General features: G+C 33.6%; 2 protein-coding genes across 6 annotated transcripts in view; one reads left to right on the top strand and one right to left on the bottom strand.

Moving 5' to 3' along the window:
* The window catches only part of FANCM (FA complementation group M), a 75,922-nt gene that overhangs the window by 32,868 nt on the left and 24,554 nt on the right, over positions 1-18,500 (top strand). For 2 of the 4 annotated variants that reach the window (XR_004320681.1, XM_032481962.1), the window contains exons 15-23: positions 1,666-1,754; positions 1,856-1,924; positions 3,574-3,702; positions 4,656-4,812; positions 7,564-7,670; positions 8,979-9,539; positions 10,352-10,727; positions 12,322-12,613; positions 13,232-13,384. Coding sequence is in view for 3 of the 4 variants with exons in the window: in XM_032481962.1 (XP_032337853.1) it covers positions 1,666-1,754; positions 1,856-1,924; positions 3,574-3,702; positions 4,656-4,812; positions 7,564-7,670; positions 8,979-9,539; positions 10,352-10,727; positions 12,322-12,613; positions 13,232-13,370 (1,919 nt within the window). In the remaining variant the exon portion in view is untranslated. Of the gene's footprint in view, positions 1-1,665; positions 1,755-1,855; positions 1,925-3,573; positions 3,703-4,655; positions 4,813-7,563; positions 7,671-8,978; positions 9,540-10,351; positions 10,728-12,321; positions 12,614-13,231; positions 18,499-18,500 lie in introns of those variants that run through there. The other 2 variants (XM_006183217.3, XM_032481963.1) reach the window with 1 other exon arrangement.
* Positions 15,634-18,500, bottom strand: part of MIS18BP1 (MIS18 binding protein 1) — a 40,807-nt gene continuing 37,940 nt past the window's right edge. For both annotated transcript variants that reach the window (XM_032481964.1, XM_014557981.2), the window contains exons 14-15: positions 16,715-16,769; positions 15,634-16,527 (exon numbers count right to left, since the gene is read on the bottom strand). In XM_032481964.1, coding sequence (XP_032337855.1) covers positions 16,421-16,527; positions 16,715-16,769 — 162 coding nt within the window. In that variant the 3' untranslated portion in view covers positions 15,634-16,420. The remainder of the gene's footprint in view (positions 16,528-16,714; positions 16,770-18,500) is intronic.

Consider the following 18,500-nt stretch of genomic DNA (forward strand, 5'->3'; position numbering starts at 1 on the left):
AACTTATGCTTATCTAATATGTATTTTTATATCACTGAAGCTAAAGCAAAACATCCTATTCATTGGATAAATATGGCCTGCTGTATGTGTGTACAATAAAGTGCAATTTAAAAATATAATTATAATTTCAGAACTTCAGAATTTGAATAAGTGCCTGTGTTCTCTCTTTTTTTCATATGGGAAAAGAAAATTCCTTTGAAAATCATTTGAGGCTTGGACAGAAATTCCATAGCTGTATTCTTAGGATCACTCTTAGTCTTCATGATTCAGATGATACAAGAGAAGATTCAACTCAGCCTTTTATAGAAGACATTCCAGCTTTTTCTTTCCTACAGTGTTTTTTTTTAATTGAAGTGTAGTCAGTTACAATGTGTTTATTTCTGGTGTACAGCATAATGTTTCCATCATACATATATGTACATATATTCCTTTTCATATTCTTTTTCATTAAAGGTTATTACAATATATTGAATATAGTTTCCTGTGCTATACAGAAGAAATTTTTTAAGTCTGTTTTTATATATAGTGGCTAACATTTGCAAATCTCAAACTCCCAAATTTATCCCTTTCCACCCACTTTCCCCAGTAACCATAAGATTGTTTACTATGTCTGCAAGTCTATTTCTGTTTTGTAGATGAATTCATTAATGTCCTCTTTTTTTTAGATTCCACATATGAGTGATCATATGATATTTTTCTTTCTCTTTCTGGCTTATTTCACTTAGAATGATGATCTCTAGGTCCATCCATGTTGCTGCAAATGGCATTTTTTCATTATTTTTATGGCTGAGTAGTATTCCATTACACACACACAACACACACCCTGAAACTTCTTTATCCAGTCATCTGTCGATGGATATTTAGGTTGCTTCTATGTCTTGGCTGTTGTAAATAATGCTGCTATGAACATTGGGATGCATGTATTTTTTCAAATTGGAGTTTTCTCTGGATATATGTCCAGTAGTGGGATTGCTGGATCACATGGTAACTCTATTTTTAGTTTTTTAAGGAACCTCCATACTGTTTTCCATAGTGGCTGCACCAAATTACATTCTCACCAGGAGTGTTGCAGGGTTCCCTTTTCTCCACACCCTCTCTAGCATGTATCATTTGTGGACTTTTTAATGATGCCTATTCTGACTGGTGTGAGGTAATACCTCTTTATAGTTTTGATTTCCATTTCTCTGATAATTAGTGATATTGAGCATATTTTCATGTGCCTATTGGCCATATGTATGTCTTCATTAGAGAAATGACTGTTTAGGTCCTCTGCTCATTTTTGGTTTGGGTTGTTTTTTGTTATTGAGTTATATGGGCTGTTTGTGTATTATGGAAGTTACGCTCTTGTCAGTCACATCATTTAGAAATATTTTCTCCCAGTCCATAGGTTATCTTTTCATTTTGTTTATGGTTTCCTTTGCTGTGCAAAAGCTTTTAAGAGATACTATCTTTTAATTTCTTCACTGGCATGGTTTTTATTTTTTTATCTTTTGGGCCCAGATAATTTTATGAAAAATTATGATAATTTATGAAAAATTATCTTGCTTGAGAGTAAATAAATGTTGAGATTGCCAGAAATAATTCTTACTGTACCCATCAAGATAGTTGTGGTTGGATAAACTTAAATCTCTTGACCAGATTTACTATTTTTTAAATAAATTATAGATGAACAATTAACAAGCAGTGAAAGTGAAGATGAAATTTTCCAAAGAAGAATTAAAAAAACAAAAGGAAATGTTTTGGATTCCCCTGAGGTGAGTCATTCACAAATCACAATGAGATGGTCACATAAAGTTTTTTATTCCCCTTAAATCTATTTTTTTAACCCCTTACTTTATTTATCTACTTTATCTAGGATCAAAAAAATAGTGAAGTTGATTCTCCACTTCATGCTGTCAAAAAGCACAGGGTTCCTCCAAACAGAGTGAGTAAGATAACAAATAATGTATATTAAGTCAAATTCTTTCATAATAAATATTACAAGAAAAATATATGTGTAGATGAACATAGATGTAGTTGATCTTACAGGTATATGGGTAACAGAAAAATAGATAGTAAATCATATGTAACTGAAGTTTCTATTTTAAACTCCTTCTGAAAACTGCCCCACTTTTGTCAGCACACTCTGGCAATTCAGCAAACATTGACTGAACACCTACTCTGTGTCTACTGTGTAAGATACTGGGGATACTATAAACTACTTCCTAGACCTGTTTTAAGTCTACAATCTAATAGGAGAGAGAGATAAGTAAACAGATAATTTCAATATAACTTTTTAAAGTTAAGTGATAAGAAAAGCCCTTAACCTAGACCTTGGTAGTTCTTTGCAAGCTTCTTGGAGATGATACTTTACTTAAATCTTAAACCATATGTAGTGGTTAAGGAAGAGAAGAGAGAAGGAAGGAATTCCCAGCAGCTTAAAGAATGACACAGAGTGTGGAAACAGCATCTCTTTGTTGTTGGGTTGTAAAAGTGAAAAGTAGCAGGAAGTAAAATTGGAGAAAAATATGACTGAGGTTTTGGAAGGCCTTATTCTTTCATTTGCTCCCTGAATGGGTTTGAAAGAAGGAATCCAAGATGACTTTCCGGTTTTGCCTTGGGCTAGCTGGCAGATGCTTCACATCTTTAGAGAAAACAAGAAATAGATGACAAGTTCAGTGTTGAACATGTTTGAGTTTAAGGTTCTTGTGGGATAGTAAAGTGACAGTGTCTGGCCAGCATTGATAATGGTGTGAATGTGAAGTCTGGGTTGGGGGCCGGTCTTAAGGATAATAGTATTTATTTGTCATCAGCTTATAGATGATAGCTAATTTTGAGATTAGGAAATCTTGCGTGTTTTAATTCTCTAATACAAGATAGTATAATTTGTGCAAAATTAATAAAAATGCAATCAGTCCATATTAACTTTGTGTACTCATATAAAACTTCATTAGAAATATTGCTTTAACTTGCTCCTTGAACTAGAATGTCTGACTGACTTTCTAGAAGTGAATGAAAATATTGATAATATTGATGATCATTCTTTAAAATTATTCTTGTTAATTGAAATTGTTTTGATAAACTTCTTTTGATTCTTTTGATTGGTTACGTATTATTTTTTAAGAGATGTAGTAGTGGGCCTTGTAGTCAAAATCTGTTGTTGTATTAGTTTCTTAGTGTGAAAGGACTCTTGTATGTTTGGACTGATTTTGATAGCTATGTTTACAGACTTAATTTTTTTGTGTGTGTGAAGCCCTTCAGAATCTTCTAAAGGAAACAGTTAACCTGACAATATAAGTTTTCATCAAATGCATTTAATTTCATACAAAACTTAATGAATACTATACTAGTATTACTTATATTACGTAATTTAGTATTTTAGAAAATACTTAGTATTCTCTTTTAAATTCTTAAGTATTATGTAATTGTAACATGGCTCTGAGTTGTAAGAGCATTTTATTTTTCTATCAAGAAAGTGTTAGGTCAACTATTTAAAAAGAAAAAATGAAAATAAAAGCAGTAACCCTTGAGAAATACATTAAGACACAACAATCCAATTATATTTTCTTATGCAAGAATTTTATTGAATTACAGTTAGATTTCTCATCTAGTGACGAGAGTGAGAATTTTCACAAACGAGATCTGCAATCAGAAGACTTCAAGGATCTTAACAGGAAGGACAAAAAAGGCATCAGAGTCCGCAAGAGACAGAGTCACCTAAAGGTAAGCTTTTCAGTTTTTTATGTTTATATAAATATACTATATATATTTTTTTATTAGTAAAGAACATTGGATTTTACAAAAATGTAGATTTTGCTCAGTAATTTCCTTATAGGAAAAAAACACCAAAGTTAAAAAGTATTTTGACCCTAATTTTACTTTTTTTACTGGAATTAAAATCTTAAAGTGTGGTATTTTTGTTTCTCTTTGTGTTTCAAAATTGTCTTGCAATGTTGTATTGTTTTGAATGACTAAATTAAGAAACTTTAGTGTATAATATATTAGAGAATATAATGTTCAAATTGAAGAAAATATAGAGAGGGAGATCTGAGTTTTAGAATTATATTTGCTTTTACAATAATTATATTGCTTTTCTTATCTCTATGCTACATTCAGATTCTTGGAAAAGAATTCTCAGCACCTTTTTTTTTGATTAGTTCTTTTGTGGTGCAGTATTTTTCCTGGCAAAAATTAATTAGCTGGAAGACTCAGGAGTCTTATTAATTAACATTCAGCAAGCTGATATGCTGACTTGTACTTTATTTATAACAGAATTATCACAAGAAATTTTGTTTTTTTTTTAGTTGGCTGCCTCTTTCTTTCTTTCCTTCTTTCTTTCCTTCTTTCTTTCTTTCTTTCCTTCTTTCTTTCTCTATCTATTTCAGGGTGGGAGGTAATTAAGTTTTTATTTATTTTTAATGGAGGTACTGGGGATGGAACCCAGGACCTTGTGCATGCTAGGCACGCACTCTACCACTGAGCTATACCCTCCCCTCCTTCAGAAAAAATTTTAAATAGGTGTATACTTTATCATTTCTTCTAGCAGTTTTCTGTATTTATTATTTTTGATCTTAAAGGCATTGGCAAGAAATTTATTTTCCAAAAGTGTTTTCAGTTATTTAAGGAAATTAAATGATTTTCTTAAGGGTGTTTTCCTGTTTTCTAATTTCTCTTAGCTTGTAGCTAGGAAGTTTTTAGATGATGAAGCAGAACTTTCCCAAGAAGATGCAGAATGTGTTTCATCAGATGAAAATGATGAGTCAGAAAATGAACAAGATTCCTCATTACTTGACTTTTTAAATGATGAGACTCAACTTTCACAGGCTATAAATGGTAAATGATATAATGATGCTTCTTTTTCTTTTAATTTTCAGTGCATTTATTTATTTTATTTATTTATTATTTTGTAGGGAGTAATCTGGTTTATTTATACATTTTTTTTTAAAGGGAGGTACTGGGGATTGAACCCAGGACCTTGTGCATTCTGAGCATGCACTCTACCACTGAGCTATACTCTCCCTGCTTAATGTGGTTATATTTCAATATTCGAGTCATTTTCGAAAGAATCCTGATTTTAAAGTGAATTAACTTTGACATGTGTGAAATATTAGGTCATTGTTCTTCAAATTTGTAATATTTACTTTATGTGAGAGTTGGTTATTTGTAGGCTTCTGTTAATTTGATTATTTCTCTCCAGAATAACCTGGCTGGCTGTGTCAGGTGTTCATTTAACAAATATTTAGTGCTTACTATCTACCTGATACTATGGAAGGTTCTTGAGAAAGCTGCTTCTGTCAACAAAATGGACAAAAATCCCTGCCCTTACAAAGCGTACATTTGAATGGAAGAAGACAAACAATATACATAATAACTAACTTATTTAGTATAGGATGAAACATTTACAGAAAAACAAAAAAAATAGAGTAAGATGAAGATTTGGAATGGCAGGGGTTGGGGTATTAACAATAGGACAAGCTGTGATTTTAAATAAGGTAATTAGGTCTAGGCCTCATTGAGAAGGTGACAAGGACTAGAAGGAGATGAGGAATTCAGCAGTGCAGTTTGTTAATAAAACCAGCTGAGACACAAAGCTAAGTTGATTAAATTTGCCAAGTAAGGGAGATCTGTTTTTAGAAAACAGTCTCTCCAAACAATGTTTGAGCAGGTGTTCTATACAGTATATTAAGAGCAGATGATTCAGATTGGCTGTAATAGAAGTAGGAAAGTGGTGGGCTCTTCTGTATTTTGATCTTTCACAAATCTTGCCATTATTCTGCTCCTGCAGTGCCTGATGGGATTTCAAACAGTGAAGTTTCCCAAGGTTGGTGACTTTGGAAGAAAAAAGGTTTTAAATAATAAGTTCTCAATACTGTGTCGTTGATACTGACATGATTTGCAGAATAAGGTTTCTTAGTATTATACCCTTGAAGTTCTTTAACAGAAGTGGCTTTGGCAGGTTTATGGTGTAATCTGGTGGGAGAATGTTGATACAAAGATGACAACCAGTATAAAGACCCTGAAGCAGGAGTGTGCCTGTTGTGTTCAAGGGAATAGCACTATGACTGGAATTGAATGAGGAGAAGGGGAGTAGTAGGAAGTAAGATCAGAGGGGTAACTATTGAGCGGCCAGCTCATGTTATTTTAGAAGTATCGCTCTAGCTTCTGTGTTGAGAACTTGCCTAGCTGGGGGCAAAGGTGGAAGAGGAGACCATTCAGGAGGCTGTGGCAGTGATCGAATCAAGGAAGGAGGTGGAGGTAGTGAGAGGGTGAGAAAGACTGGATTCTGGCTGTGCACAGCTGACAGGATTTTCTGATGGACTAGAGAGAAAAAGAGGGAGTCAAGGGACTTGAGCAAAGGAAGGACTTAGTTGCCACTGTTGGGAAGGTAGCAGGTGGAGCAGTTGGGATGGAGAGCAGGGAGATCTATGACTCCATTTTAGATATAATACATTTGAAATATGTAGGATTTCAAAGTTTTTTTTTAAAGGAAAATCTCAAAATCCACACTTTTTTTTAATGTGTCATTTCTTAAAGAAATTATAGGCCTATGAATCTCACATGAATTATGGTTACTGAAAAAAGCCAGATTCCAAATGTTACATACTGTATACTTTGATTTATATGGTATTTCGGAAAAGTTAAAACCATAGGAATAGCAAGTAGATTAGTGGTTGCCAGAACTATGCATTTGTTGAGACTCAGAACTGTACCCTAAAGAGGATGAATTCTACTGTCTATACATTATACCCCCCCAAAAAATCTACAAAACAAATGAAAAAAATCTCTGAAAACTCCTTGATTCTGAGTCTTTTCAAACAGTAAGCGGGAAGTGAAAATTCCACTGAATTTTGAAGGGATTTAAAAAGTGGGTAGTTAGGTGAGGAGACTATCTAGTAGTTGAAGCTAGCTATGGAATGGAGAAAAGGGAAATAGATTTACAAGAAAAATTTACCCATCTTGTCCCAAGCACTGTCATCATTAAATTAGCAGTGCTATCCCTCAAAATAACCTGTTACTTAATAAAATCACTTCAGAAGTATGTAAGGGGAAATAAAAGACAAAAATAAAGTTGCTTTCTGATTATAACCTTAAAAAAAAAAGATAAGCATAAATAAAAACCTGTGTTTCCCAGTTTTTTCTTGACTGAAAATTATGAAAAATACTTACTATTGGCTGTGGCTTTTGATAATTTGAAATGTATGCTTTCTTATCTTGCCTGGGTTTCTTGTTTTATTGAATACTTTCTGTAAGTCAGATACAGTCCTAAGGTCTTTGTATACATTTACTTTTAATGAAAAGGCACTATCCTATCTTCATTTTCAGAGGAGGGAAATAGCTAATGCAGAGAACTTAAATAAATTGTCCATGATCACCCAATTAGATGGTCTATCAAAGGCAAAACTCCTAACTTTGTATTTTTGAATAATTGTTTTTAGACATGTTTCAGTGTATATTAAATATCTTTTGGGTTAAATAATTCCACAAATTTTGAATCATGTGAATTTGGGATTGGTCAAAGTTAATTACTTGCTGATTTTCATTTAAATAATTTTGATATTTGAAATTCTTATTATCTTTACACAGATGCTGAAATGAGAGCAGTTTACATGAAATCTTTGAGAAGTCCACTGATGAGCAATCAGTACAGAATGTTCCATAAGAAATGTAACAATGTGAACGTTTTCTCACAGGTATGAACTATAGAAATATTACGGAGAATTTCCTGGTGGTGATATTGAGATTTATTCCTGTTAATGAAGCCTTCATTTTGTTTATAAAACTGGACCATCAGAACTATTTGCAGTAATTTCTGCCCTGAGTAAGGAAGATGGACTAAATGAATTCTCAAAATCCCTTTTGGTCCTAATTTGATCAAATGATCCTTTCTTTAATTTGAGCTAATTAGCATATACTTTTAAATTGTTTTCCAATTAGGAGAATGTTTAAAGGAAGTAAATAGAACATTATCATCTATTAGTTAAAAATTTAATTCTTCTATGTTGTCATATTTCTCATGAAAAAAATTTTTTTCATGAAATGGTACATCCTAAAAATTATAGATTATTTTCATTTATGGATAGCATTTTCATATTAGTCTTATTTGTTTATAAATTTCTGTTTTCAGCTTGGAAATACAGTCATTCATATCTCTGTACTTTCATTGTGTTTATTATAAAGCACTTATCACATTGTTTATAAATTACTGTTTATTTTTCTGGCTACTTGCACTAGAGTGTAAATTTCCACAGGGTAAATCATTCTTTCTTTAATTCCCAAACTTCCCATTTTCTTCTGTAAAGAATATACTCAGGAAGAAGATGTGGTATGTATATAAAATGAAATATCTCTCAGCCATAAATAAGAATGAAATCTTGCCATTTGTGACAACATGGGTGGACCTAGAGGGTATTGGGCTAAGTGAAATAAGTCAGACAGAGAAAAAGTAATACTATATGATTTCACATATATGTGGAATCTGAAAAACAACAACAAAAAAGAACAAACATTAAGAAGAAACAGTTACAGATACAGAGAACCGGTGGTTGCCAGAGGAGAGAGGCCAGGAGGAGAGAAATAGGTGAAGGAGATTAAAAGGTACAAATTTCCAGTTGTAAAATAAATGAGTCATGAGTATGAAATGCATAATGTGGGGAAGGAATATAGTTAATAACTATGTACTATCTTTTTATGGCGACAGAGTGTAAGCAGACTTACGTGGTGATCATTTTGAAATGTATGTTATGTAACAGGAACTAACACAGTGTTGTAGGTCAGTTATACTTCAAAAACAAACTCATATCTCATTTTATGTCAATTATATCTCAACTATATCTCAATAAAACTAAAAGAAAAGAAGATGCTCAAAATATGTTAACTGAGCAATTGACTGAATTAATGAAGTGAAATATTCAAAAAGATGTCATGTGCTTAAAAGAATATGTTAAATACATGCTGACTTTGTGAAAGAAATTTATATTTTTATTGTATTTTAATTATAGATTCCTGAGCAGGATGAAACTTATTTAGAAGACAGTTTTTGTGTTGATGAAGAGGAGTCTTGCAAAAGCCAATCAAGTGAAGAAGTCTGTGTTGATTTTAACATAACTGAAGATAGCTTTGCAAGTGGGAGTAAAAAATATAAAACCCGACGTGCAGTAAAGCTAAAACAAATGAAGATGAGAGAAAATTGTGCACGCTTAAGAAAGAAATTATTCAGAATTATTTTACCAGATGATTCAAGTGAGGATGAAGACAATGTAAATGATAAACGAGAATCCAATACTGTGGTTAACCCAAGCACTGTGAACAAGAGTGAACAAAAAGACCACTGTTGGAATTTAGTGCCTTCTGGGTCTTCGTTGCAGTCCAAGGACCACTCTACTCTATCTGTTAATCGATCACCAAAGCAGAGACAACAGACACCACTTAATTTAAAGGCTACAGTTTCTGATGTCTCAGACTTTAAACCTCAGAGCTGTAATAAAATTGAATCTACCTCACCATCCTTCACTACTGTTGATTCACAGAAAGACTGTAGAAAATTTCCAATTCAGTTGAAGGTATGGATCAAATTTGAGGAAAAAAAGCCTTCATATGTTTACCAAAAAGTTATTTTTTGGCTTTGCTTTCTTTTGTGTTAAATAACTATGTCAGGGAAAAATTAGCAAGTGATAAAATTCTTCAAAACAAGAAGCCAGCACACTAAACTATATGGATAATTCATGAGATGCTTAGGTTTTAATTTTTTAAATGTGTTAATAGTTTGCTTAGTAACATTCTGTAAGGGAACTTGTTAGTTTTATTAAAAGGGAATAGGAAATTGAGCTTCTTGCAAGGTAAAATTAACAGAAACTACATGCTCAGAATTAGTTCCCCCAGGTTAACTTTTCTTTTCCCCCATGAAGTCTTCAGGTGTGTAATTCTCATCTACAATTGAGGAGAGGAGTTTAGAGGTACCACCTGATTTCCTTCCTTTGAATTTCTTTCCTTCCAGGATGGCCAAGTAGCGTAGTTTCTAGCTCCTATCTTGCTATTGCCGAAGTAATCCCTTAAGTAATCCTAGGCAATATGGTAATTCTTTAACTTTCTGAGGAATCACCAAACTTTTCCACAGTGGCTGCACCATTTTTCACTCCCACCAGCAATGTACATTCCATTTTTTTCACATTCTCATCAACACATTATCCTTTTAAAAAATTATAACTATCCTACTAGGTATTAAGCGGTGGCTTGGTCCTTCATCTACATAGTCACTTTGGTCATGCTGAAGGACGGAAAAAGAGTTTCAGTAAGAAAAATCAGCTTAGGTGTTAGAAGTTTATGGTGCTAACGTATATTTAACTGATCGCGATTGATGTTTTCTACTTTTTAGAATGCTTGTGCTCTGGAGGATTCTGGCACTTCAATGGCGTATTGTTCCAACTCAAGACCACATCTGGCTGGCACACATGCTTCTCTGAGACTTCCACAGGAAGGCCAGAGAACTTGCATTCTTGTGGATAGTCGTGAAATCACTTGTGGTTCAGAAGTGATTTCTTCCCTAAGAGCGATTCATGGCTTACAAGTAGAGGTTTGTCCTCTTAATGGTTGTGATTACATTGTGAGTAACCGCATGGCGGTGGAAAGGAGGTCTCAATCTGAGATGTTAAATAGTATCAATAAGAACAAGCTCATTGACCAGATCCAGCACCTACAGGGCATGTTTGAAAGAATATGTGTGATTGTGGAAAAGGACAGAGAAAAAACAGGTTTGTATTTTAAAATGTTTTCATTTATAAATTGTAAAGGCACTTGACTATTTACTTCATTCTTCTACTGTCAGGATGTGGGAAGCTCTTAAATGTCATTTCATACTTCATATAATGCCATGTTTTTCATTAGTCATCATGTTTAAATGCAGCTTATGAGAATTGAAGGGTGGGAACTTGAAGGCAAGTGAACCAATCATATGTCTTTTTTCAGAAGCCCCAGAAAGGATGAGGGCCCTAAATAAGGCAGCAGTGGGGGAAAGGAGGATTCGTGAAGTTTAGGAGGCAGGCTTAGCGGAAATTGGTGGGAGGGGTCGGGAATTACTCTTGAGCTGACCAATTTCTTGATCACTGGCCAGTTAGTTAGGTAGCAGTGTTTTTTACTGAAATCATGAATATAAGAGAAGCAGAAGATTTGAGGGACAAAAAATGTTCAGTTTTGAATATGTTAAGATTGAGTTCTCAGGGGGTCATTGAAGTGGGTGCCGAGGATGATGAAATGCAGGCTTGGAGCTTCTGTTAGGGAATCTTTGTGGGCACTCTGACTGTACAGGGAGCCCCGGAGACTAGTGAAAAAATCATGGGATATGGAATCAGAAGATGCACTGAGTTCCGGTGTGTCTATAGCTGTGTGACCTTGCATTGACAAATCACTCCCTCTGAGGAGTTAATAGTTGTCCTACTCATCCTGTGGTGTTATGAGGATTGAGTGAAATCATGCATGTAAATGCCACTAGGGAAGAATTCCAGGATTATACAGTCGTTATGTAAAAGAAAATAATGTAGTTTACATGAAACATTGGGAACTGAGTGGCAAACCTTTTCACCCGCGCACTGTCACTAGTGAACCATGTGACGTGACCTTGCACTGGTCACTCTACCTTTCAGTACCCCAATATTTTTGTTTTCTTCTTTTTTAATTTGACAAGCAAGGGCTTTAGATTAGGTGATCTCTTGGATCTTTCTCGTACTAAAATTCTGTAGTTTACTCTTTAGTAGCATATCCTTTATAAAGGAAATAGATTTGAAATAAAAAGAAAAGTAATGTGGCAAAAGTTATGGAAAAGTATCTTTTTTTGACTCAAGAATGTAGTTAAAAAGGATGTAGTTAGAATATGGAAAGAAAATGAATGGGGAATGTAGGAAAGTAAATTAATAGGCAAGAGTTAAAGATATTATAATGGCTGTGCAGTGTACTGAATTACTCTTGGAATAAACACACAAGATAATTTCATATCAGAAGTAATACTGAATGAACCCTTCAACAATGTTAGCATTATAAATTTTAGAGATGAGTAATATGGTCTTGGCCTTCAGGAATGCATAATCTGGGGATATAAACTTTCCCCTGCCTACTCACCTTCCTCTTTTGGTTCCACTTTAAGACACTCATAAAGGCAGTTCTCCCTGTTTTCTCTCAGCTATTAGAGAATCACTTTAAATTTTTAGCAGTAGGGTTTCTCTTAAGCATTATGTGGCACTAGTTTGCTTAATGGTGTATGTAGATCTTGGGATTTTAATAATGTATATTATTAATGGTTTTACTTAATGTAAGTTACTAAGATTTGCATTTTCCTAAATATTAAATATTTAGGAGACACATCCAGGATGTTTAGGAGAACAAAGAGCTATGACAGCTTGCTGACTACCTTAATTGGTGCCGGAATCCGAATCCTTTTCAGTTCCTGCCAAGAAGAAACGGCCGATTTGCTAAAGGAATTGTCTTTAGTGGAACAAAGAAAGAATGTTGGTATTCATGTCCCAACAGTGGTGAACAGTAATAAATGTGAGGCACTTCAGTTTTATTTAAGTATTCCTAATATAAGTTACATAACTGCACTAAATATGTGTCACCAGTTTTCATCCGTGAAAAAGATGACAAACAGGTATGTCTATTTTAATATTTTTAAATAGTTAATTTAAAATCACTTAGAAGGATTTCATATAAATTTTAATATTTTTAAAAAAAGAGGTATACTGTCCTGTTAGGTTATTTTATTTGGTAAAGACTTTGCTTGCCAACATGTATCAGTCACTGTATTGAGCTGAGGACACTGACGGAGGGGAAAAAATAAAAAGATAGGCATTGTCTTTGAGGGCCTTAGAGCCCTAAAGAGAGGTAGACATCAGATAGCATTTATATTTGACCTTCATTCTAACATTTCTGGGCTCTTTAGTTCTATAACTAGAAAAATGTTCAAGTTGAAAATTATACTAAGTTTTGATGATTATATTGCTTGAAAATCAAAGGAACATTTTAGAAACCATGTTAAACTGAAGGCCCAATAATTTGTTGAAATTATTGTTATATATGGTTTTAAATGTGGGGAATATGCTTTTGTTTTATTTAAACTAATGCTGAAGACATTAACCAGATGAGGAAAACTTAGGAGATGATTTTCTTAAAGGATTTTATTTTTGGTGATCTTTAAATTAAGTATGATAAGAGTATTAAATTTTATTAAGTAAGAAGTTTTAGTGTAATGTTTTTGTTCATTTTTCAGCTCACTTCAGGAAATCTCCATGTGTGCACAAGTAACTCATCAAAAGGCTGAGGAGATCTATAGATATATTCACTATATATTTGATATGCAAATGTTACCAAATGATCTTAACCAAGGTCGATTTAAATCTGATGCATAAGGAGACTGCTCAGGGTGGGTTATCAAAGAACTCTCACAGTACTAAATGCACTTCAGTAATCATTGCTGTGGTTTGTGATTATCAGCTTAAAATATGTAAATAAGATTATTTCCATAACTTATTTTATACTGTGTACGTTTTTATTTATATAGATTATATAAATTATTTAGAAAGAAAATATCTGATGTTTAATGACCACTTTGATTAGATTATGAAACTTTTTTATTGAAGGTACTATTAAGAAAGTAAAAGCTAAAGATGTATTTTTAGAATACATCTAAAATTTTATAATTTTCCCAAAGATTTTAGTGTTGTTATTGTCATTTGTTAGCATTATAGATTGATGTGTCTGCTGCCAACTTAATGGTCATAAACAAATATATAAGCTGTATAATCTAGCATATTTTAAATGTCCTGAGTTTACATACATATTGAATAGGTATAGGTGGTAGGTATATTCTAAGGTAAAGGCCCCAGTAACTAGGAAAGTAGATAATTTAACTGAATATGTTTATCATACCAAAAGTGTCCCAATTAAGTACAGTAAAATCCTGTTAGTATGAACTCCAATCTACAACTACTTTTTGTTGTTGTTAAAATACCATTTTCAAAGAAGTGGTATATTGGAGTTGGAAGTTTTCAGTACAGATGAGCTATTAAATGTGGACTTTCATTGTGGTCCATTACACTGCATCTGAGATGCTATTAATATTTTAAGATGGCTCCATATTTTTATATGCAATATCTCAGTCCCTTCTAGTCAGTCTAGTGCTAAAGCAACCTTTAATTATGGATATATATATATTTTTTCCCCATTTAGAGTCCTTTATTCTCTGGTTACCTAATGTTTATCTTTGGTTATATACATTGTTGGGTAGTTGAACCAGCCTCACAGCAGAGTGTCTCACTTATGTTAGACTTGGCAAGGACTTCAGAGCTAATCTAATTCAAATTGCTCTTCTCTTCCTTTCTTATCAGATGATAAAAGTGAGGCCCAGAAACAAGTGACCTATTCAAGATTAGACTGGGAAATCTAGAATGAACACCCAGGAGGTAGAGAGTTTTCATCTCTCATTCCTGCTATTTAATAATTCTATCAAAGCCAGGAGAAAAGAAGTCCCATAAATTATTGGCTAATGTGCAGTTATCAGTTTATCTCTCACATTCAGATTCATCCGTTAGCATCTTGCTCTGCTATAATGGACTGGACTTTTTGAGCATTTCTCCCTAGAGAGCATGATTTAAGCTTTATCAGTAGGAGGAAAGGGGCTTCTTTCTGGTTCTAGTATGCCGCATTTTGCTGCTGCTTGCTCCTGTTCCATGGTGTCGGTGGTGTGCTGGGTAGGCACAATGGTGGTGCTCTGTGCCCCAGCTGCACACGAGAAGCATGCGGTCTCTCCACATTCTCACGCTGCCCTGGACCAGTAACCTTGCAGCCCCTTTCATGCGGATACCAACAACCTCAGATTGTGTGTCTCCACCCAACAAAGTATTTTGTAAGTTGACACGGTATAAAGAACATAACCTAGAAGGATTTCATTTATGCTTGTTGTGTAGAGACCTCGATCCATATTTAAGCTGCAGTAGACTCCTTCTATACACTCACTGTTGCACTTAACTATCAACCCTATTGTTTATCAATCCATCTTGCTGTTTGTCTTTGAACCCTTAAAGTCTTTCTTTTCCACTTTTGCGTCTCCTTTGGAGGTTACTTTAAACCTTACTAGCTTTTCTTAGTACCCAATGGAAAGAAGTGGAACTAACCAGGTACCTGGCAGGTGGGATATAATAGACTAGATTAGGAACAATACTGAAGGAGTTTTGAAAGGACACAGGGAATATGGGGAGTGGTGGTCACATTTTGGTTTTTGTCAAGTGTATGCTATTTCAAAATTATCTTTTTGCTTTCTATTACAGAATTTAACTACCTTCTAATTCCTAAAACACTATCATTAACATCAAGCAGCATGCTGTTACACCAAAGATTGGCAACTGAAAATTCTGCAACAGAATTTTTTAACCCTTTCATTTGTTTCATCCTTCATCTATGAAAAACCTCTGTGGCAGTGCTATTCTTTTTAAACCTTGCATTTCTATAAATCCTACAGTTAACTGATTGCTGATTACTACCCACTAAATTCTTAAGAAACAAAACATAGTTTTTCTAAAAGTTCTTGTATTTTTCAAGGAAACAAACTGATCCATTAATAAACAAAATTTTTCAATGATCCAGTAATTAGAAAAACCAACCAAAACACAAATATTATGAAAGCAAAGTTACTTTATTTAAACAACCTGACTGGAGAGAGAGGGTAGGTGAATATGTACTGTAACCAGAAGGAAAAAGTTCTACGTCAAATTTTAAAACATAATGGCAGAATAAGCTAAAAGAAGTTTATTTCTAAAGAAGCTATCTGAAAGAAAAAGTGTTTACTAAGACATGACATACTAACTTGACTCTTTACAATAGTAGGCCTGTAACTTGAATGTTTGTCTAATCCTGTCTTCTTAATATTGAGACCAAATTTAAGCTATGTCTCCTTAAGAATGCAATAAAATCTGTTCTCTTATTCTACCTAATAAAAATATTGAAAAAGCAATAAATTAAACTTACATAGGTTTCACAGATGTACCAGTCGCAAGTTTTAAGAAAAACATTCAGGAGAAAGCATATCAAATGATTTAAACAGCATGTAATTTAAATATGAGATCAACTCTGGTTTGTATAACAAGTGGTGACAAGTCCTAACCTAAAGTTTTCATGAACTCAGTAGCTACCAGTACAATCTATTTTTTATACTCTCCCACCTTCCCCCCTAAGGATAGCAACATTTTTTGGTATGCTTTTTAAAAATCTGTATGGAACATGATTTTCTTACAGAGAATGAGATGCTATGACAGACATCCATGTATATACCACATGCAATCTTTAAAAAGGTGTCTGCAGTTTCAAATGAAGCTACATTATAAAGAAAATATATACACTTCAAAAGAAGATACAGATACACTGTCTGCTTCTTGATAAGCATCCTGGAAATAGTCTTTCATTTTTACCATGCAGAATCAGAGTTTGAAAAATAATAATCTTTTTCTTCTTCATCTAAAGACTCCATAGCATTGGTGAAAAGTTTTCCAATACCAGAGTTTTCTACTAATTCTGTAAAGAGAAGTTTAATTTAAAAAAGATTAATATATTTCTAAAAGCAATTTCAATGAAATTAAAAGTAATAGGAAACCAGTTGGTAGTTCTGCCCACTTGAGAGCAATTAATTTTAATACCATGTTAATAAAGAGATTACCCTATACTAGAACAGAACTACAAAAGAAAGATATAAGCATATTACCTTTGTTAAGTGGCGCTTTTCTTCTTGCTGTTGGAGTTGAAAAATCAGTTTCAACCTACAAGAGAGTTCATATTAAGAGCTAAGTGATGCCTCCTGTGAAGTATGCCTCAAACCTAGACAAAACTCAGCATGCTTTATCCCAAGAAAACATTGCAAACTAATGCAGCAGTGGTTAAAGGATAGCCTTGAAAGCTGCCAAAATTTAGAGTACTTACTCCATTCCATTACACTCGCAAAATTTGAATTCTCTATACTATAAATTCTTGGCTAAAATAGTAATTTATATGGCAAATTTTAAGTATATAATGCGTGTTTATATACATCAGTGTTTTTTAAACTATTGGCCATGGCTGGCTATCTTTAAAAAATGAAAAGGAATAGAACAGAAAAGAAAATATGACAAAGTATACCCACAATACTAAGGATAAGTATTGTTGAAAGAAACTTCTCAGGTACAAACTCATTTTGAGAGATTGTCATGTAAATGTGTTTTCTGTGAAATGAGTCAAAACACTATTACATCATTTAGCCCTCAGAAATCATTCAGTGAGATAAACCAGTATCATTATGATCTCCACTTCATACCACGTATGAATAAAATGAGATTAGAAAGCTCAAGTAGCTTGCCTTGTCATAAAAGCTGGTATGGAGGCAGACCTCGAAATCAGAACTTTTACTACTAAAAGCTCTGCTCTTTCTGTCCTCACACACTGGCTACAAATGAAACCCAAATTTCATTCTTGTAAGGAATGTGGAACTGGAAAAAGGGAATCTGAGAAATGCTGAGAGGGAGTCTGCCTACATCTTCAGTTCGGAGTAGATTTCTTTTGAAGAATTTAGTCTCCAGGCTGACTTTAAACCAACATCCTGGAGGTATCTACCACTTCCTGTGGACAAGTAAAGCCTACAGAGATTGGATGTGATTAGTTAATCCTAATGTTTAGTTTAGAGACTGAGAGGAACCTACTCTAGCAAGTGTGCACTACAAATACTTCAACATGGGTGAGGGAGAAGAGACGGCTATAACCTGGTCAAGAAGGAATACACCCTCAGGGAATAAGGTAGTCTCCCATTTTACCCCCATAAATTATTCTGTAAGATTAGCTATGCACTTTGAGGAAATTTCGGATGAGTTAGCTTTTCCAGAATACTTGTACTTTTATCTGGATATAAGTTACTCAAATTAAAATCAGAAATTAAAAATTTAAAAATGAATTTAAGAGGATATAGATCACTCTAAGGCAACTTTGGTTCAACTTTGAGTTAAAATTTTTTCTGTAATTAGTTTTTAAACCTTTTTAAATTAAAAAGATTTATATATAAATCTTACATATATGTGTGTGTATGTATACACACATAATAAGTAGCTGAATCTGAAAAACATTTGAAACCATTGTGAAGCTGCATAGAATTTAATGAAATTTATTATTCTATGAGAATCATGACTCACTTAGTCTGGATTATTCCTCAATCACTGAATCTATATTATGCTGTTGTGTCTTTCCTGAAATGTCCTTCCCTAAACTATATGTTTTTCCCACCCTGCCCAGCTCCTTAAATGAAAATTCTCACCTTGTTCAAGTGTTTTTTTCTATGAGTTGCCATCCGTAATCCTACAGCACTTATGTACTCACCTCACTTATGGCCTCCTATTATAATTACTTGTATTAGACTGTAAGCAACATGAAAGCAGGGCCTGTTACATAACTTGTAACTACAACAATTTGCCATATATTATAGTTGTTCAGTAGATAATGTGTTGAATAAATGAATGAAGAATAAAAGT

Source organism: Camelus ferus, chromosome 6, assembly GCF_009834535.1.
Source record: "Camelus ferus isolate YT-003-E chromosome 6, BCGSAC_Cfer_1.0, whole genome shotgun sequence".
In the NCBI taxonomy this organism is placed as follows: Eukaryota; Metazoa; Chordata; class Mammalia; order Artiodactyla; family Camelidae; genus Camelus; species Camelus ferus.